This window comes from Fusarium verticillioides, chromosome 8, assembly GCF_000149555.1.
Source record: "Fusarium verticillioides 7600 chromosome 8, whole genome shotgun sequence".
NCBI classification, from domain to species: Eukaryota; Fungi; Ascomycota; class Sordariomycetes; order Hypocreales; family Nectriaceae; genus Fusarium; species Fusarium verticillioides.
In genome coordinates this window covers 2,234,678-2,257,009 of record NC_031682.1, presented here as the reverse complement: position 1 = coordinate 2,257,009, position 22,332 = coordinate 2,234,678, and the positions used below count along the sequence as shown (strand labels likewise).

At 48.2% G+C, this 22,332-nt stretch overlaps 10 protein-coding genes and 1 non-coding gene across 11 annotated transcripts; 4 read left to right on the top strand and 7 right to left on the bottom strand.

Annotated features, from left to right (window-relative positions):
- Window positions 1-9: 9 nt before the first annotated feature.
- On the bottom strand, window positions 10-575 carry FVEG_13340 (hypothetical protein; the record flags this gene model as incomplete). Its single annotated transcript, XM_018902711.1, has 2 exons — window positions 10-254; window positions 572-575. The coding sequence occupies 2 exons, from the start codon at window positions 573-575 to the stop codon at window positions 10-12; spliced, it is 249 nt and encodes an 82-aa protein (XP_018761515.1).
- Window positions 576-1,000: 425 nt separating this feature from the next.
- Window positions 1,001-2,686, bottom strand: FVEG_13339 (hypothetical protein; the record flags this gene model as incomplete). The annotated part of the gene is made up of 1 exon (XM_018902710.1): window positions 1,001-2,686. The coding sequence occupies one exon, from the start codon at window positions 2,684-2,686 to the stop codon at window positions 1,001-1,003; it is 1,686 nt and encodes a 561-aa protein (XP_018761514.1).
- Window positions 2,687-5,014: 2,328 nt separating this feature from the next.
- On the top strand, window positions 5,015-6,934 carry FVEG_13338 (hypothetical protein). Its single transcript, XM_018902709.1, has one exon. The coding sequence runs from the start codon at window positions 5,081-5,083 to the stop codon at window positions 6,791-6,793; it is 1,713 nt and encodes a 570-aa protein (XP_018761513.1). The 5' UTR covers window positions 5,015-5,080; the 3' UTR covers window positions 6,794-6,934.
- Window positions 6,935-7,358: 424 nt separating this feature from the next.
- FVEG_13337 (hypothetical protein) lies at window positions 7,359-8,947 on the top strand. The gene has a single exon (XM_018902708.1). It carries the CDS (start codon window positions 7,841-7,843, stop codon window positions 8,810-8,812), a length of 972 nt encoding a protein of 323 aa, XP_018761512.1. The 5' UTR covers window positions 7,359-7,840; the 3' UTR covers window positions 8,813-8,947.
- A 316-nt stretch (window positions 8,948-9,263) lies between these two features.
- Window positions 9,264-9,358, top strand: FVEG_17504. The gene has a single exon. It is a non-coding gene; the product is annotated as a tRNA-Ile (tRNA).
- Window positions 9,359-9,887: 529 nt separating this feature from the next.
- Window positions 9,888-12,353, bottom strand: FVEG_13336 (hypothetical protein; the record flags this gene model as incomplete). Its single annotated transcript, XM_018902707.1, has 4 exons — window positions 9,888-10,054; window positions 10,100-11,677; window positions 11,727-12,267; window positions 12,319-12,353. 4 exons carry the CDS (start codon window positions 12,351-12,353, stop codon window positions 9,998-10,000), a joined length of 2,211 nt encoding a protein of 736 aa, XP_018761511.1. The 3' UTR covers window positions 9,888-9,997.
- A 341-nt stretch (window positions 12,354-12,694) lies between these two features.
- Window positions 12,695-14,049, top strand: FVEG_13335 (hypothetical protein; the record flags this gene model as incomplete). The annotated part of the gene is made up of 2 exons (XM_018902706.1): window positions 12,695-13,039; window positions 13,090-14,049. 2 exons carry the CDS (start codon window positions 12,695-12,697, stop codon window positions 14,047-14,049), a joined length of 1,305 nt encoding a protein of 434 aa, XP_018761510.1.
- Window positions 14,050-15,978: 1,929 nt separating this feature from the next.
- Window positions 15,979-16,240, bottom strand: FVEG_13334 (hypothetical protein; the record flags this gene model as incomplete). Its single annotated transcript, XM_018902705.1, has 2 exons — window positions 15,979-16,024; window positions 16,074-16,240. 2 exons carry the CDS (start codon window positions 16,238-16,240, stop codon window positions 15,979-15,981), a joined length of 213 nt encoding a protein of 70 aa, XP_018761509.1.
- Window positions 16,241-16,640: 400 nt separating this feature from the next.
- On the bottom strand, window positions 16,641-18,211 carry FVEG_17503 (hypothetical protein). The gene has a single exon (XM_018906752.1). It carries the CDS (start codon window positions 18,176-18,178, stop codon window positions 17,177-17,179), a length of 1,002 nt encoding a protein of 333 aa, XP_018761508.1. The 5' UTR covers window positions 18,179-18,211; the 3' UTR covers window positions 16,641-17,176.
- Window positions 18,212-19,021: 810 nt separating this feature from the next.
- FVEG_13333 (hypothetical protein) lies at window positions 19,022-19,693 on the bottom strand (the record flags this gene model as incomplete). Its single annotated transcript, XM_018902704.1, has 1 exon — window positions 19,022-19,693. One exon carries the CDS (start codon window positions 19,691-19,693, stop codon window positions 19,022-19,024), a length of 672 nt encoding a protein of 223 aa, XP_018761507.1.
- A 926-nt stretch (window positions 19,694-20,619) lies between these two features.
- FVEG_13332 (hypothetical protein) lies at window positions 20,620-21,693 on the bottom strand (the record flags this gene model as incomplete). The annotated part of the gene is made up of 1 exon (XM_018902703.1): window positions 20,620-21,693. The coding sequence occupies one exon, from the start codon at window positions 21,691-21,693 to the stop codon at window positions 20,620-20,622; it is 1,074 nt and encodes a 357-aa protein (XP_018761506.1).
- Between the last annotated feature and the right edge of the window lie 639 nt (window positions 21,694-22,332).

Sequence of the window (22,332 nt, the reverse complement as noted above, 5' to 3'; positions counted from 1 at the left end):
GACACATCTTCAGGCCGTGAGAACGGGTCGGTCTGCCATACGATCTTTAGCGGCTTTAACACTACTCTTGCAGCCACGAGCAAACCAGGCAAAGCGTCCTTGTTGGACGTCGGCGGCTAGCTCCGCAGGGACTTCTTCATCGCTCTCGTCAAAGTAATCATCTCCGTCACCTCCGGAAGGGACCACGGTGGCATCGTCCCAAATAATCTCTTCTACTCCCAGTTGATAGTCCTCATTGGTAGTAATGCACCAGGCTACATAATAATTGAGGATCGGGCGATATAAAAACGCGACTGATCTGCAGCCGGCAATTCTGGCCGAGAAGAGGACTGGAGAGTCGAAGATTTTTGATGTCGCTGTTTGGCAGAAGATCGCAAATGGCACCAGGTAACTCGTTAGGTAACCTCTCAAAAGTCGAGGCCTCTGAGCCGGTGTCTGTTTTATTCATGGCCATAAGTTTATAGGGCTCAAGTGAAAGATGTTGATGATGTCGAATCTCAGAATAAATTTGCAGGACACGGTACTCCCCGAGTAGAAGCCAGGATCATGTGACCTGGTTGTTGGTTCGTACCCATCGTCTCTGAACGCGGAGCATTATCCTCACAAATAATGCCTATTACTCTCGCCAAGACCCAGACCATCCTCATAGACATATTCTTCAACCTCCTCGCTCAGGTATATGCAGCTGGTGCTTGGGCTGCTGGAGTGACCTCCATCGTGGTCAAGTTTACTGGCCTTGAAATGGAAGTCCATGAGTAGTATATCATGGCGACGCGCTTTTGGGGTTCCTGAGAGATACCTGGGAAAGGCATTCATTTTCATGAATTTGACGAAGAATTTTTATTATGGTGCTTTGATGGATTGGCTTTAATGGGTCCTTTTGTATTGATTGACATAACGTACGCACGTAATGGTAATGCCGCTTTCCGTTCTACTTTAATGCCTGTTGACGTATACTAACCGCTGAGATGACAGAATATCATTCCGATGCAAACTATCTCTACTTATAGAGACGGCTAGCTCTTTCAAGATCATTCCAGAACTGACACTGCCTTCCCCTGCCTCTGTCCTCCTCCACAACAGTGAAGTTCCCAGGATTTACCAAGAGCTGCTTCGCATACACACTCCCCTTCTCACCCGCCTTGTACTGTGGCCACTCCACGGTTCCATCCAACCTCTTCTTATTGGGATCACCTGTCAAGACAAAGCTGTTTATATATTGATAGTAAATTCGAGCAGTATCGGGATAAGCAACATGGGGGTCATTCCAGATGTATGCCGCATCAGAGGCGTGGGGAATTCCCTTCCATGACTGCGCAACCAACGGGAAGTCAGGAGTGTTGAAATGGAGACTCCAGGTGGGAACTCCTGCGCTAGATGTAGTGATGGCGGTGTGGCGGCTCATGCAGATATACGCCATGTCGGACCATGCAGCTGAGATGCGGTTGTACTGAGTGCTGTTCGGAGATCCGGCCCATGGGGAGTCAGGGTATGCTACGGGATCTGGGTATAGCTCGTTGATGAGAGCGAGGTCTGTGATGTTGAGACCAGGACTGATTCGATGCCAGAATTGAACAAAGTCGTCGTTGGTCTCCAAGTTACCGGGAGTGTAGTATTTTCCTTCATTAGAGGTATAGGTCGTGATGATGGGGAGATGATGGAACGAGCCCTCTTCTTCACTCTTAGATCCTGCTTTCTCGATCATAGGACCTCCAATTGACGGCTGCCAAGGCCAATTCAGTTGATCTTTAGCATCCTCGTAAGCCTTTGCCGAGTACTCCCTGATCTTCTGTGCAGGCGCACTGCGCAGACAACTCATTTGCTCCTTGTCGTCAACGTCAGTGGAGCAGTTGATATACTTCATCAGGCCTGCGAAGTCCTCCTTGTATCTGGGATAGTCGACACCGGGGAACGATCGAGCTGTCGCTGAACCAGACTGGAGAATCGCGCGTGCAAATAGTGGCTTATTCTTATCAGAGCCGTAATTATGGAAGTAGTGAAACGCCGTAGAGTGTGCACCAGCTGATAAGCCTCCAAGTGTGATTTGTCGAGGATCTCCTCCGAACGAGCTAATATGTTTCTGCAGGAACTGCAAGAAGAACCGCTGGTCTTGCAGACCCAGATTGAGAAGTCCCTCACGCTCGAACAGCTTACTGGGTAAGAATCCGAACGCATTGAGACGGTAGTTGAACGAAACAACAACAACCGGATCAGCAGAAGACGCAACGAAAGAAGCACCATCGAAATCTCGTCCTGAGAATGATGCAAAACCCCCGCCGTGGATCCAAACCAGCGTTGGGAGTTTCTTGCTGAGCGGAACACCAGGTGTACGGAAGACATTGAAGTTCAAGCACGCCTCATCTTGTTCGTCTGGGTTGGGATACATGAGATCCTGCAAGCAAACCGATCCATATTTTGTAGCATTTTGTACGCCCTTGAGGGATTGGGGCTGGGACTTTAGAGGGCGGAAGCGTCTATCGCCTACGGGTTGCTCGGCATAGTCAATTCCAAGCCAAGCGTTGACAGTTTGCGGAAGGTTGTCTCCGAGCAAGGTCTTGGAAATGTTTGTACCAGCGAATGTACCATAGCCTTGAAGAGTGACCTGTGGTATAGAAGAATTGGCAGCAGCTAGGAATGAGAAGAAAAGAGATCCTAGCAGAACGGCTGGAGACATGAGGGAGTACATTGTGTCCGATAATGTCGAATTCTCGAGCTGATGCTCCATGATTTGTTGCAAACTCATTGTCTCTTATATCCTCAATTCAGCTGTGCTGAAGCTCAGTATAGCAAAGAGTTGTTTGTAGTGTTTGAGTCGGGTTTGGTCTCGGGCCATGAATCTGGATGCCGAAGCGGAATAAGGTTGAAGCTACCCCGCAGCAGCGTTGACGTTTCGCCAGAACTTGACAAAGTGGGACAAGGTCGTACAGATGGAATAGATAAGATTGCCGAGCTGGCCATTCATCTTGAAGAGCATGTATCCCGCAAAGCGATAGACGTGACATAGTTCATGCATGTCTCTCTAGAATTTACTGGTTACGGCAATATGATCTGCAAGAGCTTGAGCAACCAACCAGGTGGTGCATGTTGATTTCATTATCAATCTTGAATTGAGAAACATCAGTTCTTGGCTGGGAAAAGGAATCTGTCAATGCATGCCTGAAAGCAGTTAGTTTTTGCAACAAGTTGGTGTGACATGTAACGGTATTGGCTAGCTAACCGACGGTTGCATCTCTCAACACTGCTACAGTGACGTATCTGAAGTAATTAGCATCATGAGATATTCAGTTATCTCTTCGGCGACTAGAAGTTTCTCCAGTGGCTTGCATTTGCTTCACAGTAGTTGCACTCGAGACACGGTCAGATTGAGAAACCGTATCAATGGTTGGATTTAGTATTCTGAAGATCAGCAATCGGAAAGCTTCCGGCGGAAAGGTTTTCCGATGTACTCTTGCTGGAAGCTCGGTCAGATGCTGTCAAGACCAATATTTCTGTCATCAAGGGAGTTCAGTCGATGAGGTCAATATCTCTCAGGTCAAGGCAAGCCATCTCAAAATGAGCATTCCAAAACAATCGTCAGGGCAGTACCCGATCATGGACTTGAAACTGCATCCTCGTTAGATAGTGATTGTGAACTTATTCCATGCCATGCCAAGTCAAATACATTCTCACGGGGTCAAGTTGACTCCCAACTCAACAATGTGCTTGAGTTCGGTGCTGACATTGTCTACTACATTGCGAGATCAACCATCCACACGAGCCAAAGGGATCATAACTGCGTTGCCATTAATGAAGCTACAGGAGTCGTCTGTAAAATCGGTCCGCTGCCTGAGCTAGTTCCCCTCTGCCGGAATAAGCTCTCAGCCACAAGTCTCAACTGCAAACAACAGTCCCCTGCCTGAGACTCTCTTCAAAGTCGGGACTCCAGTCGCACTATTTCTAACAAACTGAGTGTTATATTCAACCCTCCATCTCGTCAGCTGTTCAGGCGAGCACGCGTAAAATCTATAACTCTCTTCTCTACTCAAACTTGCAATTGTCTTAGAAACTCTCCGAGACGAGTACGAACTGTAGCTTTTTTTAGGTGGTGGCCCCAAACAGATCAATTGACGAAATTGCGTAGCACCTGGACACGAGCCATCATCCTCATCTCGCCAGCAAGGCTGTTGACTAAAATCTCGGATATTTATTCCTTGATCCTAATTATAGATGTAAGATATCAGTAACCGAATCCACAAATAGTTGTACCTAAATTTGTAAGTCAACATGGTCATCCTTGTCTTCTGGATCAATGAGGTCAATTAAGTCAGCCCTATCGATATGATATCCCTGTATTATCGATAACTACCGATAAGGAGCATGGGCTTTTTACAGACTGAGGAGAGCAACTCCGATGTTATGGTGATACGATCTAGCATTAGTCTAATGGCGGTCGGCAACCGCATATTTACGGTGTAAAGTCTGGTGGCAGGTCACGATAACGAATTCGACGCCCTTTGTCATGTCTATGGTGGTCACGCGTGGCTGGAAATTGAACCAACGCTGGGTCGTTATCAGAGGACCCCCGCTTACCCTGTACATGCACTTCAGTATTCTTCAGTTCGGTTTTCGGGTTCAAGACTGAGAAAACAGTCTTTTCCTTTATTAGGCTATTAGGAATTAATTCTTTCTTATCAAAAGGTGACTCATACTGCGATGTTCTCTATAGAAAATATCTCAAGTGGCTTGGAACTCTTATCATGGTCAACACTTCAACGTCTCATTGATGACATTGCGGCGCCGGCGGGTATCAAGGATCAATGATGTTCCATCCCTAACGCCGCTTAATTCACCACATTTGGCGTAGCTTCGACTCTTCACAGAAGGCCTGCCTCGGCAAAAGAGGTGACGGACCGGCTAGACATGGAGTTTCTGCTACTTTGCCCGATTTGGAATGTGAGCCCGGCAATCAAAGGCGTCAAGATGCGGATCAACGCGGGGATGTCATCGACGCCCTGATTCTTGTAGATAGATATATAAAGACATTTCATTCTTCGACATCTTTTCTCTTTACATCATTGACTAGAACAACATTACAAACAGAATGACGCATACAAAGGAAGCAACTGTCCCTCTCGGGGAGTACCTCTTTACCCGTCTCAAGCAACTCGAGATCGGCTCCATCTTCGGCGTTCCAGGCGATTATAACCTTAGATTGCTGGACTACATCAAACCGACTGGTATCAACTGGATCGGAAACTGCAATGAACTCAACGCCGCTTACTCCGCAGATGGGTACTCTCGTATCCAAGGTCTCAGCGCTGTGATCACTACTTTCGGCGTCGGCGAACTCTCAGCCATCAATGGCATCGCGGGGGCGTACTCTGAACGGGCACCAGTCATTCACATCGTCGGTGCACCATCAAGAACCCTCCAGAGTGCAAGGGCTTTGGTGCACCATACGTTTCTGGACGGAGAGTACGGAAGGTTTGCGGAGATGCATCGGCATGTCACTGCTGCGCAGACTTGTTTGACGGATGTGCAGACTGCAGCTGATAAGATCGACTGGATCATTGAGCAAGCCATGATCCACCAGAGACCGGTTTATCTGCAAATCCCTGATGATCTGGTTTCGATGCAGGTCTCGACAGCTAATTTTGAGAAGAGACCTGTTATTCGCGCGGCGCCGTCTACTGCTGAGATCAGCGCAGAGACCGTTGATAAGATCTTGCAGCGTATTTACTCTGCTACCAAACCTCTCCTCTATGTTGATGGCGAGAGTCGTAGTATCGGTGCTATTGGCGAGATCAACAAGCTCATCAATACTACCAACTGGCCAACGTGGACAACAGCATTCGGAAAAGGTCTCATCAATGAGGAGTTGCCCAACGTTCATGGCGTATACCTGGCCGACGATGGAGATAAAGAGTCGCTCGATTATTTCAAGTCTTCCGATCTGATCTTGTTCTTTGGTCCACACATGAGCAACATCAACACTGGCATCTTCAAGGCGATTCCGGAGGAGAGTGTGACGGTTTCATTTTCGCCTGGTCAGATCAAGATTGGTGGTCAGCTCATTCGGGATGTGGACCCTCGACAGTATCTTCAATCAATCGTCAGCCAGTTTGACTCTTCAAAGCTTGTCAAGATTGAGAGTCCTGCCATCGCGACAAATGGGCCAGTTGAGCCTTCACCGTCGGATGCTCTCAACCAAGCTGAGTTCTATCGCTACGTGAACCCCATGTTCCGTCGCGGTGATATCGTTCTGACCGAAACTGGCACCGCCGCGACTGGTGGAAAGGCCTTCAAGCTTCCCCAAGACTGTCGCTACTTCACATGCGTGACATGGCTATCGATCGGATACATGCTCCCTGCCACGCTCGGTGCAGCACTAGCCCAACGTGATATGAACGATTCGCAGCGAGCAGTCTTGTTTATCGGCGACGGAAGTCTACAGATGACTGCCCAGGAGATCAGCACAATGATCAAGCAAAAACTCAACGTAATCATATTCGTCATCAATAACAACGGATACACAATTGAGCGGGCCATTCACGGGAGGAATGCGGATTACAACGATATTTCGCCGTGGAACCACCAGCATGCCCTTGGATTGTTTGGATTGAGCCAAGACGAGGCATCGAAGCGTTATTTTTCGGCCAAGACATTTGCGGAATTGAGGACAGCGATGGACTCGAAAGTGGTACAGAATAGCGAGGGAGTCACGATGATTGAAGTCTTCATGGGCCAGGAAGATTGCACTGGCGAGTTGAAGGAATTGCTGGACAGGCAAATGGCGCGAGAAAAGAGCCAGTAGTTTAGATCGGATGAGATCAGTGGAGCAGATACGGTCGGAATATATCTGACTGAATCATCAAGTTCTAGTAAGCATACCCGTGTCAGCTCAGAACGCCATGCCGTGTCTCGCCCAATCATGAAGTTTGAGACTTTTACATCCAATCGTTCGTAAATGCTCCTCCCGCCGGTTGAATTATCCGTCCAGTCCAGGGGCCGGCAACACCAGATGAAACTCAAAACCGCTAGTCTTGTTCGGATAAGCCGGCAGACCCAATAATTCACAGCAGAGCAAACTCAGCAAAGCAGAGTTCTCTAGTCTGTAGTGATGATGTCGTAGTGGAGGTGCTAGCTACACGACAAGGTTAAATTGCTTGATATAAATACAGTAGAAGATCACTGTTTACGAGGGTTAATTTAAAGCATGAAAATCATTGAGGCTGACCAGAACCAAGATTTGATTTCCTCCTCTTTTTTAGTTCACCACGAATCAAGGATGAAGGATGCATAAATCATCAGCTGGGCGCTAAGAGCGAGTTGAGCTAGCGCAGGTACAGTGCTGCACGGTACGGCTTAGCCTAGCGCAGGGGGAAGGGATGAGATGACTCGTCGTATAGCTACAGACTACACGGGCTAATCCCTGCCGCTTGTCGCCCGCCTCCTCGGCGAGCCGTATAGCGAGGGCCAATGGGATTGGCGAGGAGTGGCCGAGTTCCGGACCCATTGAGGTGGTAAATTACCGCTTCGTATTGAAAACCTGCCTGTGCCTGTTCTGTTGCTGTAAATAAACACGAGCTTTTTGGTGGTTCCTGATCCCCGCAATTTGCTAGACGGGAGTGGACTCTCCTCTGGGTCTGCTCTGGGCATCGATCGGTTTCGGCATCGGCAGTAATGTTGACTTCAGCTGAGGCGAAGATGGCTTTATAAACCCCCATCCCCTTCTGCCTTCTAGACTCTCCTTCTTCTCATCCCATCCACGACAAGACCACTCTCGTTTACAGTCCAACTTTTTCGTGCTCAATAAACACTTACACTCGCTTAAGCTTATTCCAGCACCAAAACCGTCAAAATGGGTTTCATCAAGTCTGCCTCCATCGCCAGCGTCCTCGTCGGCGCTGCCACCGCCTCTCCCTACTATGCTCCCCCCTCCAACGAGACCGTCAAGTACACCACTGAGGTCGTCACTCACCTGACCACCTTCTGCCCCGAGGCCACCACCCTCACCTACGGCGAGAAGACCTACACCATCACTGAGGCCACCACCCTCACCATTGAGGACTGCTCTTGCACCATCACCAAGCCCGTTGCTACCGGCACTGGCTATGCTCCTCCCAAGCCCACTCATGCCAAGGACTGCGCTGAGATGTGCTCTGACAAGTACGATGACTGCCGTGTCGCCCCCAACGCCAACATGGCTACCTGCGCTGCTGAGTACGCTGCCTGCTTGAACTACAACCCCTGGGAGAGCGGCAAGTTCGTCAAGCCTACCTCTTGCCACGCTGGTGGAAAGCCCACTGCTGTCTACACCACTGAGGTCGTCACCGCTGTCACCACCTACTGCCCTGAGGCTACCACCCTCACCTACGGCAACAAGACCATCCCCGTCACTGCTCCCGGCACCGTCACCGTCCCTAACTGCCACTTCACCACCACCAAGCCCATTGTTCCTACCGGCTACACTCCCCCCCAGCCTTCCACCCCCGCTGAGAACAAGGGCTGTGCTGAGAAGTGCTCCGACGCCTACAACAAGTGCCGCACTGCTCCTGACGCCAACATGTCTTACTGCGCTGCTACCTACTCTGAGTGCCTTGGCTACTCTCCCTTCAACGGTGAGGGTTCTCTCGTCACCCCCACTGCCTGCTCTGTCGCTCCCGTTGCCACCAAGCCTGTTGCTACCGCTCCCGCCTACAACCCCCCTGCCGGTACCAAGCCCGCTGGTGCTCCTCCTGCTACTACTCCCACTCACGTCGTCACTGCTGGTGCCGCCCAGGTTGTCCCTGCCGGTATCATTGCCGTCGTTGGTGCTCTTGCCATGCTTTAAATGGTTAATGGTGTGAATTGTTGAGCGGAGGAGGTGGATGGTGGACTTTTAACTTCATCCATATATAATAATTTGTGCTAGATCTACCGCATATACACTTATAGACAATTGAAATACGATTTGGTGCTTTGAACATTGATGTTTCCCAGTGATGTCCTGAAATCAGGCCTTGCAGTCCCTTCCATTTGAGTTCTCGAAACCTTAAAGTCACGAAAGTAAGCGTAATCCAATGTACTCCAATCACAACGAGACTTTGCCCGTGAACTGCTGGCTAGGCATCCATGTTAACTAGAGTGCCAAGTTGAGAGTTGTATCATCGATATAGGTGCTCGCAACTCCACAACCAACACAGATCTGTGAGATCAGCAAGATCAGCTACGTCCGCCTCGTCTCAACTCCACAGCAAGATTGTGTACTCTGGTGAGACATTGTCCACCAATCAAAACTGGTGGCTTCCGTAGCTCAGTTGGTTAGAGCGTCGTACTAATACTTCAACCCGAGTATCCGGTAATGCGAAGGTCTCAGGTTCAAGCCCTGGCGGGAGCAATCCCAACGCCGTCCAGTTCTTCTTTTTGCCATCCGAGATGTCTTGAATTGGAGTTTTGTTGGAAATGGATAAACCAGAGTCACTGGAGTTGAGGTTTTGGAGCAGTCACACGCAATTGGACCAACTGAGAGAAGAGTGGGGCACTTCGTTTATGCAACTTCACTGTGAACTGACAGACACAATGAGCAGCATTTGACTGGAGGCATAGGAGTAAAAAAATAATATCTTTTGCTTGGAGAGGGAGTCAATCAATCGAAGTATTTTTGAGACTCGTTTCAATGAAGCTAATCGGATCTGTCTCGCCGAAACCACTCTTGGGATGACGTGCACTAGGTAATTGCATAAAACTCACTTCTGTGGGGTCAATTGCATAAAATATCAACGTCCATCATCCGATAAAACCGCACATGCAACTCATTCTCTCAAACTGACATAAATCTGTGTCGTTCCTTTAAATTGTCTAGACAATCCCATGTAGAACATCATCCAGCGCCGTTGCGGAAAAACACTCAGCTCGATGGCTTGCGTGGGGTATACTCAAAATCACTTTACTCTCAAGTCTCACGACATGATCCACCATCGTGTACTCTTCCAGGACATCACGTCTTGATTCAAATACAATATGTGCTCAAAAGAGGTCAAAATATCCATGCCATTGGGTCTGAAACTCCATCATCAAGAAAATCGTCAACCATCTGTCAATGTTAGCCATGATCGAATATCTCGGGCAACGCTCTTACCAGAGAATCCCAATCATTCATAAAGCTAAGATCAATCTCCTGTAAATCCTGAGTCTCTGTACCTTCAGCCTGTAACTGAGCCAGAAACGATTCAAACACTACCAACGCATCCTGCATCGCCTCTTCACCAGCTTTCATAATGAGCTCAACGATTTCGGCTTCTGATAAGTGTCGCATAATGCCCATGATCTGTGCCATCAATATCGACAGCATGAGGTAGCCCTTAATATTGGTCTCGCCTGCTTCAATGGTTCGTAGGTTCCAAGATTTCGAGTCCTCCATAACCTTCAATAAGTCTGGCCGTACTGGTGTCAAGGAAAAGCCGTCGTCCTCTTGGACTGTACTCCTCAGTTCGAGGACGAGTATAATACTGGACTGCCATGCCGAGAGTCGAAAGAACCCGGAGCTACATGTGACGAGACGCGTGAATTGTTGCTTGGCTGAAGAGGCTGCCCCAGAGACATTATCTGCGGAAACAGTGGACCACATTCTGAAAGCTGACTCCATCGTCATCTTCCGTGAGAAGGCGTAGCTCGGTTCTTGTAAAGAGAGTCCATAGTAAGGAAAGTGAAGTGCGCAGAGATACCGACGCATAATGAAGTCACCTACAGTCAGCTCAAACTCTGTTGGCGAATTCTGGCTCTTCTTGCAGTCCTTCAACATCCGATTGGCTTCCTTGTATGAAGCCTTTAGTTCTGCATCAAGACGCAGCGTCTCTTGATACGAGTCCCCAGACTTGAGGTCATTGAGCAACTTGACAACTTTGAGGCGAGTCGCAAATGTCAATCGCAATGCCCTCGCCGTCGAAACTTGGGTGAAGACATTATTCGGTCTGGAAGTCGCACCATTGACCATGATTTCGTCATCGTCAAAATTCCCAGGCGGCTCAGTGTCGAACTCTTCTTCTGTAATCATTGGCGGCCCGCCAGATGAGAGACTTGACTGAAGGCAGAGCTCCAGTATCGTGCTCCACAGTCTTCGTCGCATCTCACAAGCCATTGTCGTAGGTTTGGATAAAAGAGCGGGATCTCTGTGCAGACCCATTGATACGGCGGTTCTCAGGAGTGAACCGCATGCGACCCAGGACGATTCTCCTCCCACGGAGACCATTTCCCGGGCAAGAATAAGCAGGACATTCGTTTGGAGAAATTGAATACCAAGTCTTGACTTGAACTCTGGCTCTGATATCCACGTCTGAACTTCGTATATCCATCGAAAGGCGGAAGTTCGCAGCGAGAAATTGTCATCGTAGGTCGTTGCGCCCAGCGCAAGCACCAGTTTGAGCTGAGCCATGAAGTCCCTATCTGACGTAGCATCAGAGGTCCACAGAGCATCATACTTGTTCCTAAATGTCGGTATGTGAAGTATACGATACACCTTCTCTATGCCTTTCAGGTAACACTCGACGAGACTGTCGCAGAGAGTTTTGGATGCCAGTTCCGTGGTGAGCGGTGTCGGCCATGCTGGCGCACGCAGTGCTTTGATGCGCTTCGCCATAGTCTTGCACTTCTGGACTTTGATGATGAGACCGGATGTCTCAGTCGCGTACTGGTCAATTGCTTCAATAATGTATCGGAGCTACTGTCTGTCAGCATCTGCGAGTGCAAATTGAAGTATCGCGCCTTACCAATGGTAAACCACAGACAAAATGGCTTCGCCCGAAGAACCGAGACTTGTGAGAGATGGCTCGAGGTGTTGCTAGTGCGCCAACATGTTGTTTTTGAGAGTGCAGGTGAAACGTTCCGCCCAATCTTGAGGTTGAGGTATCGAGTGTCGAAGCTGGCGTTGAGACATGAGATTGCAACGGTGTTGAAGCGTTTGATGACAATTGACTCTCGAGTTGACGCACTCTGTCTCGCAGCATGTCAAGTTCCTGAACAGACGATTGACTGACCGGCGTCGGCGCACCTGTCGAAGAACTCGCTGCTCCTGTGCTCACACCAGGTAACCCAGAGTTTGCGCTTGCGACAAGATCTTCGGGTGTTGGTAATGAGAGGAATGCATTGAAGTCTCCCGCGATTTCAGCGACATGATCTTGACTTGCTGTGCTTCTTTCTGCTGGAGGTGGATTCTCGTAGACGCATTCGCCCTTTCTTGCGCGCATGCAATTGCTACATGGCGACCCGCGATTACAGCGCATCTTGCGCTTCCGACAAAGATTGCATGACCTGAGAGAATATTAGCCATGCCACATAATTCAATCGGAGGTGGAATTGTACACAGCTGGTCTTCGTCGGCGACGCACAGGTTCCATTTTCGCGCTATTTGCTGATGTTTACTTGAGAGGGAGTTGGATGCGGAGAATTGTGTAATTGAAGTGGTACGAAATGCGCTTTTGGTGCTTATGGTTCTCCATTTACCGGGTCAAAGTCTAACTCCGAATCCGACCCCGTCTCCGTTAGATCACTATTGGTCAATCCTCAGCTCAGCATGATAGAAACTAGGAGGTGACTCGACTCATTGACTTTCCTGCTCAACATAAAAGGAGTAAACGACCTGGAACTACTGCTAAGGAATCTTTCAAGCCATCAAATTATTCATTCAAGAGTATCGTACCCAGACACCACTTCAAACTTATTTTCGCTGTCCCTCATCATGGCCGATCAGGATAACTTCATAAAGCTTCAGGACCAGGCACTCTCTGATTCCGGCAACAATATGGACCAAGAGGAAAAGGCAGTGTCGGGTGACCCTATTGATCTCTCGCCTGCACCAGATGGAGGTCTCCAAGCATGGCTGGTAGCAGCTGGATCAGCCTGCATCTTCTTCTCATGCCTCGGTTTCGCCAACTCCTTCGGTGTTCTTCAAGAATACTACATGACCCATCAACTTCAAGGACATTCAGAAGATGCGATCGCTTGGATTGGATCCATCTCCACTTTCATCCAATTCGCTGTCGGAGCTTTGAGTGGTCCCATGTTTGATCGTTATGGTTCTTGGGTACGTTTTTCCAACGTATCATGAGATGATTGAGGCTAACTGTTTCATAGGTCCTTCGCCCAGCCGCCGTTACGTACGTGTTCGCGACCATGATGACGAGTTTATGCACCGAATATTGGCAGTTCATGCTTGCTCAAGGTATCCTGATGGGCACTGCAATGGCTTTCCTCCAAATCCCCGCTTTCGCTGCCGTTTCCCAATACTTTGACAAGAAAAGAGCCGCTGCTTTCGGAATAGCCGTATCAGGCTCCTCTATCGGCGGAGTTGTCTTCCCAATCGCCTTGTCAAAGATGTTGAATGACTCTTCTCTTGGTTTTGGCTGGTCCATCCGCATCATGGGTTTTGTCATGATACCTCTCATGTCATTTTCATGCATGGCGGTAAGACCCCGTCTGCCCAGCAGAAAGACTTCGTTCTTCCTCATTGAGCCTTTCAAAGACCCTTTGTACTTGCTTGTCATAGGATCTCTGTTCTTTCTCTTCATTGGCATGTTTGCCCCGCTCTTCTTCATCCCGACATACGCAGTCTCACGAGGCGTCAACCCCACGTTGGCCTCATATCTGCTCGCCATCACGAACGCTGCATCAACCTTTGGCCGCATCATTCCGGGAGTACTGGCGGACAAATATGGTCGTTTGAACATGTACTCACTTGGAGGACTGTGCACGGGGGTTGTCATTCTCTGTATGAACGAGGCAAGGACCACAGCAGCCTTGGTGGTTTATGCTCTCGTATTTGGCTTTTGCTCTGGAACAATCATCTCCGGTGTGTCAGCAGCCTTCACACTCGTGTCAAAAGATGCGAGAAACAACGGGACTTATATGGGAATGGGACTGGCTGTGAGCTCTTTTGCGGCTCTGATTGGTCCGCCTGTCAACGGCATTCTTGTGACTAAGTATGGAGGTTTCTTTCAGGTTTCTGTCTTCAGTGGTGTTGTGTGCCTTTTTGGTGGATGTCTTGCTACTGTGGCCAAGATGTGGACAGAGAAGGGGATATTTGGTCGCATCTGAGCTAGCTCTGGTATCATTGTGGCATGATCATTTAGGAATACCTGTGATTTCACAAACTGTATTATATTCTACAAAACATGCTTATTCGTATATTTAAAAGTTACATCAATCCTCGTTCTTATTTGAAATCACTCCTGAATTATGGTGGACTATTCTGTACGTCGCTAAGCGTCGAGGAGCCCCCAGGTTGTGGTGAGATAGCGTCCTCGACTATTGAGGGAGATCATCATGAAGACAGTACAGAAGTCTTTATCGGGATCGGCTACACCTTTTTGAACACCCTGGCACTATCATTCTTTCCAACATCTGACCTAGTGAAGCTGACACATGCCGTCTATTCTCCAAGACTAAGCGGTGATGACCTCGCCATCTGCAGAATGGCGGGGACACAGTACCGTGAGTACGGATTGAGACCATGGAGATAGTGCTGGAGAACGGGATATGGGTCGTGGCTAATACGCTTCCTACATATCTTATCATGCGCGTGGGGAGGCTCCGACATGCATTCTGTAAGATCTGCCGAGGTGATCGAGAGGCTGACGAGTTGTGTGGTGAGACCCAGCATTTCTGCCATATCTGCTTCGCCTCAGCTCTCGTTTGCAGTTGCAGATTGATCTCGACAATCGCCAAGATGGGCTGCGACAGCATTTGCATCACCCATGATGTCCGAAGGCTGCTCTGGATATTGGCCGATAGACATTTTATAAGTCAAGGAAGGAATCTGTAAACAATGTGTTCTTGCTGTGGGCTTGCTCCAGATGCACTTATTCCGTCACAAAGTACGATTTCTAACCCAGGGTCGTGAGCGCCGGACAAGATCATCTCACAACAGATACGCCTTCTTCTACTCTAGCAAATTGAATTGTAGTTAAATGGCAGGAAACTCGTGATCGGCGGGACACGTTTCCAGAAGTTCTTCAAGATGCCTGTCGACTGGTAAAGGAGAAGTCATAAACGGCTTGAGGATATGACGAAAACATGGCACAGAGAGTTGCTGAATTAGGCTTTAGAGTGACGGTGTAATGCCGAGGTGGCTAGAAAGGATGTGCTGTGACTATTCTAGGGAGCATTGACTTTTTTTTGCAAAGACTAATACAATATGGGAACCGAAAGCTATTTATACTCCAAGTGAAGACTGCAGGGGCATACAGAATAGACGAGAATCAAGGTCTATGGTGACTGGCTTTATCGTCGACAGCCGGGAGGGTATCATGCATGAAAGAGCGAGAGCACCATAATAAGGTTTCCTTTCCCATGTACTTGCATACAGTATGCCCGCGAGACCTGCGATGGGCCAACAGGCTGCTGCATCAAGATGAGGGGCGAAATGAGGCGAACGGAATTCAAGAGCCACAGACATCGAAGTGCGGCCGGCTGACAATTGATTGGCAGCTATAGACATTCGGCAAAATGTAAGACATGACCTTTTGATCTATTTGCATGTAAAGCGGGAACTCGGGATGGCGTCTGAACGAACAAAAGTCGAAGGGATTATGCTACCAGAGGAGCTGCTGTATTGACATGGATGCCGATGATATTCACGAACTGGGTGTGCTCGCCTTGGACTTGCTTTTGAAGGCACGAAATAAGAGGAGATAAGAGTCCAGAATGATTGTACGAAACCCTCGGTTAGCTGAATGAAGAGGCGTATTGCTGGAGGACTTTATGGCGAGCCTGATGTTAATGACCAGCATAATTCTGTCATGCATTTTCCCTTCCAACTTTACTCCTCCTCTTCTTACTCCTCCCCTTCTGACGTTTCTCTCCCCCTTGTTGTCATCATTCCATGCACCCAGCCTCACTATACCATATTATAATGAATCTTTCCTTCTCGACATACGTTAGCATTCAGTTTTTAACATAGTTTTAGAACATACTGACAAAAAAGACTTCACTCCTCCTTCTACTTCTCCTCCTTCTCTTCCACCTTCAGCCGCTTGGCGGCACGCTCCTGCAGGGCCGCTTGCAGGGACTCCTGTTCAACGTCAGTGAGTTCATACATATGGCAGGCTGTTTGGACTTACAGCGATCGCCGTTTCGGCGACGAGTACTTCGGGAAGTCGCTAAAGCTAGACAGGAGGTCGAAGTGCTCTTCATGGTGTTGAGCCCGACCGGACACTGAGGCAAGCTCAATGTCTTCTTGACCTGCCTCAATCCTTGGTGGGCTCGCATCCCGAAGCACCTCCTTCATCATTGTCTGTAGGGAGACTGCCCTTGGCAGCAATGTAACTAGGTACCAAGGCAATCGCAGTCCATTCGGGCTGTGCACGCAGTACATGGAGATGGTACTTGTAATAAACTAGGTACGGTAAAACGATTCGCGAGCTCGAGAAAATAAAAGATGTTAATTCAATTACCATCCAAACCCGAAGAAAACACTGATCATGCATTAAACTAATCGCGGCATCGTCCGAATGCGGTTTGACAGTCTGGCGTTTGAGCTTGTACCGTTTTCCAGGGATGAGACAGTGCTTACTGTAAACTGAAAATGTTGCTGTAGCGTCAATTTTAAATTTCTTTCAATGCATCTCGACGCAATGACACTGAACCAACGCTATCTTCATTTCTCGAACAGCACGCCATAAATGTCACCATCATTTATTATTTAACGCGTTGGAAAGATTAACCTCCACTGTTACCATAAGTAATTACCAAAGAGCGACTGCGATTGAACGCACTCTGATCTAAAACAGTAGATAAAATTATTTGTTAAAAAAAAAACCCCTTTTTATTACAGGTACTCCTTTTACAAATCCAGATCATGAACCAAAAATGTCAGGTACTGCTGATGTTCGCTTTTCTTCGCATCTCCTCGAATCTGTCTCCAAGCCAAACTCGAGAGTCTCCATTGGCAAAGCCGGCGCGTTCATCAAGACAGGCTCCTGAACACATCGGCTGGTAAAGCCACATTGGGGCTAGGTTCGTGTGGCGCATGAGAACAAGGGGATTGACCAAGCCGTGTATCAACAGTTGGAATTCGAGGGAAAAGCCAGATACCCAGGTACTGTCCCGTGGACGTTGTGCGGCGCGCGATGTAAACATCACAACATTTGCTCGCTCAACAAGGTCCGACAAAAACACAGAGTTTACTGCGCGATAGCCCAAGATAACTAAGCCTTTTGGCTTATCATCGGATAAGGTTCCATGGACGCAGGTTATCCCGCCTCACGACAAATTCCATTAGTTCTTCGGGGGGGAGTCGATCGTCCTGCTCCCAATCCGATTCGCTCGGACCATAATTGCGTCTCGGCTCTCCGTACTCGATTTTGGTCAACTTGTCGCCTATCAAAATATCAAGCAAGGACAGAAAACGAGAAAGTGGGCTATCCCTCTTGAGTCGATGGGAAGGTATTTCGAGATATTCGTGATCGCAATCGATGTAGATCGGGGGGGAAAGATTCAGTCGTTCATCCGAGACGTGCCATAGAACGTTTCTATCGATCAGTTGAACCAGCTTCCTATGTCTCTTGTTGTGGGCCTGGTCAAAGAGTAATTTGATCAAAAAGGCCAAAGACGGAGGATAATCGCTGATGGGGTTATCCTTACTGAACTTTTCGATCGTCTGATACCAGGATGGATCAAACTCGACAGCGACGTTCATCACGTCATCGATAAAGTGGCGCCCCCATTCATCCTCAGCTTCGATATGAAGGGGTTTCCAGTTCCTGACCAGTGGCTCCCATGACTCAGCAGTGACGCAAAATATATCTCGTTCCATATCAGCGACTTGATGCCAGGCTTCGTAATCACCTTTCCTGTGTATAAGTCCTTTTCGAAGGTAAATGGGCGGAGGAAAAGGCTCCGACTCGACCCAGATAACATCACCAAGACTTTTATCTTTGGTGTTCTGCTGGATATCTGGCCAACCCTGATCACTCCAATGCTTGGCAACAATATCTCGAGATTCTTTGCAAGCCGTCCAAAGGCCTGCGTGCCATAGATATGCCGATCTGTTTCGACCGGTCGTTTCCCAATTGCAGTTCAGGGGGGCAAGTTGCCTGTTCTCATTCAATCTGATATAGTGCAGACCAAAACGGCCACTTCCCCAGTCAAAACATGCATCTTCCCAGATTTGCAGCCGTATTTCGACGGGCAAGTTCGGGAATTGGTGAAAAGTGGAGCGACTCATTGTGAAGCGCGGGTTATGGTGATGTTGGTAGAAATACGCGAAGACGATTAGAAAGTGGAAAATTTGCTGGGATGAGAAGAAAGGAACCACCTTGATTTATACCAGGTGAAGAACCTCGGCTGAGTTTTGGGATGACTCATTGTCTGAGGCGTGACTCTTTATCGCGAAGGTAGCTAAATCCTCTCGGCTGATATAAGCTCTTATCCCCAAGTGCTAACTGTAAATAACACATCTGGCTAACAACTTAGACATTAAACCTAAATTCCTGACCAAATACTGCGTGTGGAGCTATTATTATAAGAAATTAGGGTGTGGCTTCTTAAATGCCCTCCCGATGGTTCATTAGGGCGCCCTATGTGTATAATCGAAGATGATTTTCATTATGAATTGCAAGGGCGTATGATAGTCTTCGGTCCAGTAATCGGACTAAATCTCTCGATCATCAAGCTCCAGGAGGGATCAAACTCAAGGGCGATTCTGCCCAGGGCATCGATGCCGCAGGGTTCCCAGGGCACTCTTATGTGAAGCTCGGTTTAATGGTTAATTTTACAGACTCTGTGCCGGTAGAACCTTGGATCACAAAGGCACGAGATACTGAAATAAGAGTGGTAAACTTAACAAAGTCATCTTGCGACCCATGACTTTTGGTCTGTATCTTGAATCATATTGGCAAGGCAACGAAAAAAGGTTGAATGAGATCACGTAAAGAAAACACCGCCAAAGCATACTTTCGAGTATCCTGTTTTGGTCTTGTTGATTGCTGACGCCAGTTCTACCAACTCTGCTATCATCATCTGTAAGTTGAGGTCCAGGCCCGCCATCCGCTTTGGCCTGGACAGGATGCTACCGACGAACCATTGGAACTTGTTTCTCCCGTCTCAGAACTGGTAGAAGAAAGTCAGTATCGAGGATGTGAGTCCTTCTATTTGACTGGCAAGCCTCTTGTAATCTGCCCATGAACAAGTAATTGAGATCCTCAATAAAGTCGTCCATAGGACTGTCCGGAAGTGGAATATGCGTACTAAAGCCCAGAAGACATCCCATCTCCACGTACTCCTGGCCGGAATCGAAGATCCTGCATCCACCATGCCCTTCAGTGTCGAATGATTGCCATTCAGATACATCGTCAATCAACATAACCTTCGATTTGCTAAGAGAATAACGGTCGTCGGTTGCAACTTGGAAAAGTAGTCTGACCGCAAAGGCCATTGGGGGAGGGAGGTCACGGAGAACAGTGGCGAAGTAGGTAGTCTCCACGGCCTTTTGCATTTCTTCGGCCCACGATGGGTCAAACTTGACACCAATGTTCAGTGGTTTCTTCAATCGCCTTCGACCTCGAGCATCTTCGGTTTGAAGATATATCGGCTTCCAGGGTCTCAGAAGATACTCCCATGAATCACTGGTGATGAAGCATATGTCCCGATGGAGGTCTATAACTTGGTCCCGGGGCAAAGATTCGGTTTTCTGGGGGGAAACTACCCTCTTGCAACGCCAATCGCGTAACTCAAAGCGCATGCTGATGTAAAAGCGTTCGAGTTTATTTACTGTATCATGAGACTCCCTACAAGCAGTCCATAGCCCTACATGCCATATATAAGTATGCCATGTGTAGCCAGATCTGTTGCTATTGCTTGGGTTATTGGTCTTCCGATCGTAGTCCCGAGGCCAGATGTTTCTATTTTCGTCCATATACAGGTAGTGAATGTTCCTACGCCTCTCCCTCAGCTGCTGGCAGGCATATTTCCAGATTTGCTCGCGCAGCTCAAAAGGCAGTAGGGGAAAGGAATGGAATGTGGTGGTGTCCATAATGAGCTTTAGGTGTCAGTTGTTACCGGCGGTTCAAGTGTTGGTTGACGGATAAAGAAAAGATAAGGAGTCGAACCAGAGGTGCTTGTTTGAAGACAGTGGATGACTCTGGGATTATATACGTGAGACTCTCGGGAGTGAGTCAGTATCCCAAAGAAGCTTTCTTCAATGTTGTAAATCATTGAATGGCCGCGTGCGTGATGCATCTATTAGCTTTCTTGAACCTTAAAGTAAAGGTTGATCGGATAATGGCAGCAACTTGAACTGCAAGATTCACAAAGCATTAGTCACCAAAAGCGAGAAGAATGAGATGGCTTTAGGGTTTCTCCATCGACAGTCATGTGGAGATAAAGCTTTATTTACGAACCTTGAGTCTCCAAACATAATCTCCTGAGTACCCATAGCCAACGCTTTACAAGACCAGTACTCTCTTTTAATCCCTAAATCCGCTTTCCATCACATATCCCATGCAGACAATGTCTCAGCAAAACCCAAGCAGAGTGCTCTTTCTTAAGCCCAAGATGCAAAAACAGGGCAAAACACCACAGCCATATAAACTACCATTTCCATCGCACATCTGGCTTTCCTTTTACAGTTTTTCCATGTGAAGAAGTGACCAGGGCAGGCTGTTTCGTCTAAGGCAGAATAGCATTGCATTTTGTAGCCTTGAGCACCACCTCCTTATCAAGCCTGGCCACGACCGGCACCAACTTCCGAACAGACAACCCATCTGGCGGAAGCCCGTAATCACCCCAAGCCCAAGGAGATGTCTTTCGTTTCCAGGTCAATCGATGCTTGAGGAGCCGGTCAACCTGGTCCAAGAACCAGAGAATAGGGGCACTTCGGACAAGACGATTTGTGGCCAGAGGATTGCTCGGGTCGATCTTGATATACTCGTGTTCGCAATCGTAATACACCGATGGTTCCTCGGCTTTACTGAAGTTCTTCCAGCCAGAGTATCTGTCGATAAGATGTACGACCGACGGTAGACCCATTTGCTGAGTTGCAATTTCGCAAAAGATTCTGATGGCGAAGGCTAAAGTGGGCGATAAGCGGTCTGTCGGTCGATATTTGTCGAGGCCAGCCAGCTCAGACGTCCAGGCTGGGTCAAACTCTACAGCATATTCATAAATCCTATGGTTGCTGCGCCTTAGGAAGAGCTTGAACCGGGCGAGGGGCCTATAGTTGTCCGGAGTAATGCAGAACATGTCCCCAGGGGATGTAGTCATAAGCCAAGGCTCATAGGATTCCAGTTCTCGACCCCACTCATTCCAAATCACATCTAATCCCTCTTCATTGCCGTAAAGCCACTTCCACAGACCGTCGTTCACCGTCTCTTCCACGTATTCAGGATGGCTTTTGGAGTAGGGGTCGTTGAACCAGTGTTTTCTCATGACCTCACGAGACTCTTTGCATGCCATCCACAGACCGGCGTGCCAGAGGTAGGCAGACCGGTTCGCGGGTTGAGGTTTGTTCCAGCTGCAGTCTAGAGGAATACCATCGCCATTAGTATCGAGGCTCACGTAGTTTATGCCATAGGATCGCTTCCTGGGAGCCTCTGGCATTGGATTTACTGCGTCAAACTTATCCCAGTCCCATGTTGAAGAGTCGTAAACGTTTGCTGTCCAGTTTCTAATTGCTGATTCCCAGATGTGTAGTCGGAGCTCACACGGGAGCTGGGAGAAGAGATGGAAAATTGGGGGGGACATTGTTAGAAGCTTGTCTGTCTGGACATGTGGAAATGAAAGACCTGGAGCTAAAGTTGGAATGAAGGCGAGATACCGAAACGGCATCTCTGTATTCCTTAAGTATGCCATTGTTCTGTTACTTTTGTAAGTAAACCTTCACATAAAGTCACACCCATATCTCCCCAATAAGGCCGAGAGTATGTTTCAAGGTTCAGTTAAGAATTACCAAGCTTTCTAATCCATAATAAACACATCATTGATGAAAGTATATTAGGAATGCACACAGGAAACGCACTATTTTCTAAAAAGGCTTTCTCAGGCATTGATCCTGAACTTTCCCATTCAGTTCCTGTGGCCTCTCAACTCAAGACCCTATTCGACCCAGGTCTCCGAGGCAAGCTACTGCACAAGTGCCAGGACGAACCTCTCAGAACAACATCTCTGTTCTCTCCCCATCGGAAACTGTGCCCAAATGGCCAAAGGCATGATGGACACTCTCTGAAGTGCAGTTAATAGCTCACTTTTTTTCCAGCTCCCGCCTGATTTTGCCGTAAAACAATGATAGAAAAGGAGTCCCTTATCACGAATATCGGCCCAGTCCCACGACTAAAAGGGCCTACATTTTGGAGCTTGTCGTCGAGCAGCCGGTCCAGATGGTCG

What these genes read in the sequence shown, in the direction of transcription:
- FVEG_13338 (XM_018902709.1), top strand. Translation starts at nt 5,081, where the DNA reads ATGACGCATACAAAGGAAGCAACTGTCCCTCTCGGGGAGTACCTCTTT.
- FVEG_13337 (XM_018902708.1), top strand. Translation starts at nt 7,841, where the DNA reads ATGGGTTTCATCAAGTCTGCCTCCATCGCCAGCGTCCTCGTCGGCGCT.
- FVEG_17503 (XM_018906752.1), bottom strand. Translation starts at nt 18,178, where the DNA reads ATGAGTCGCTCCACTTTTCACCAATTCCCGAACTTGCCCGTCGAAATA.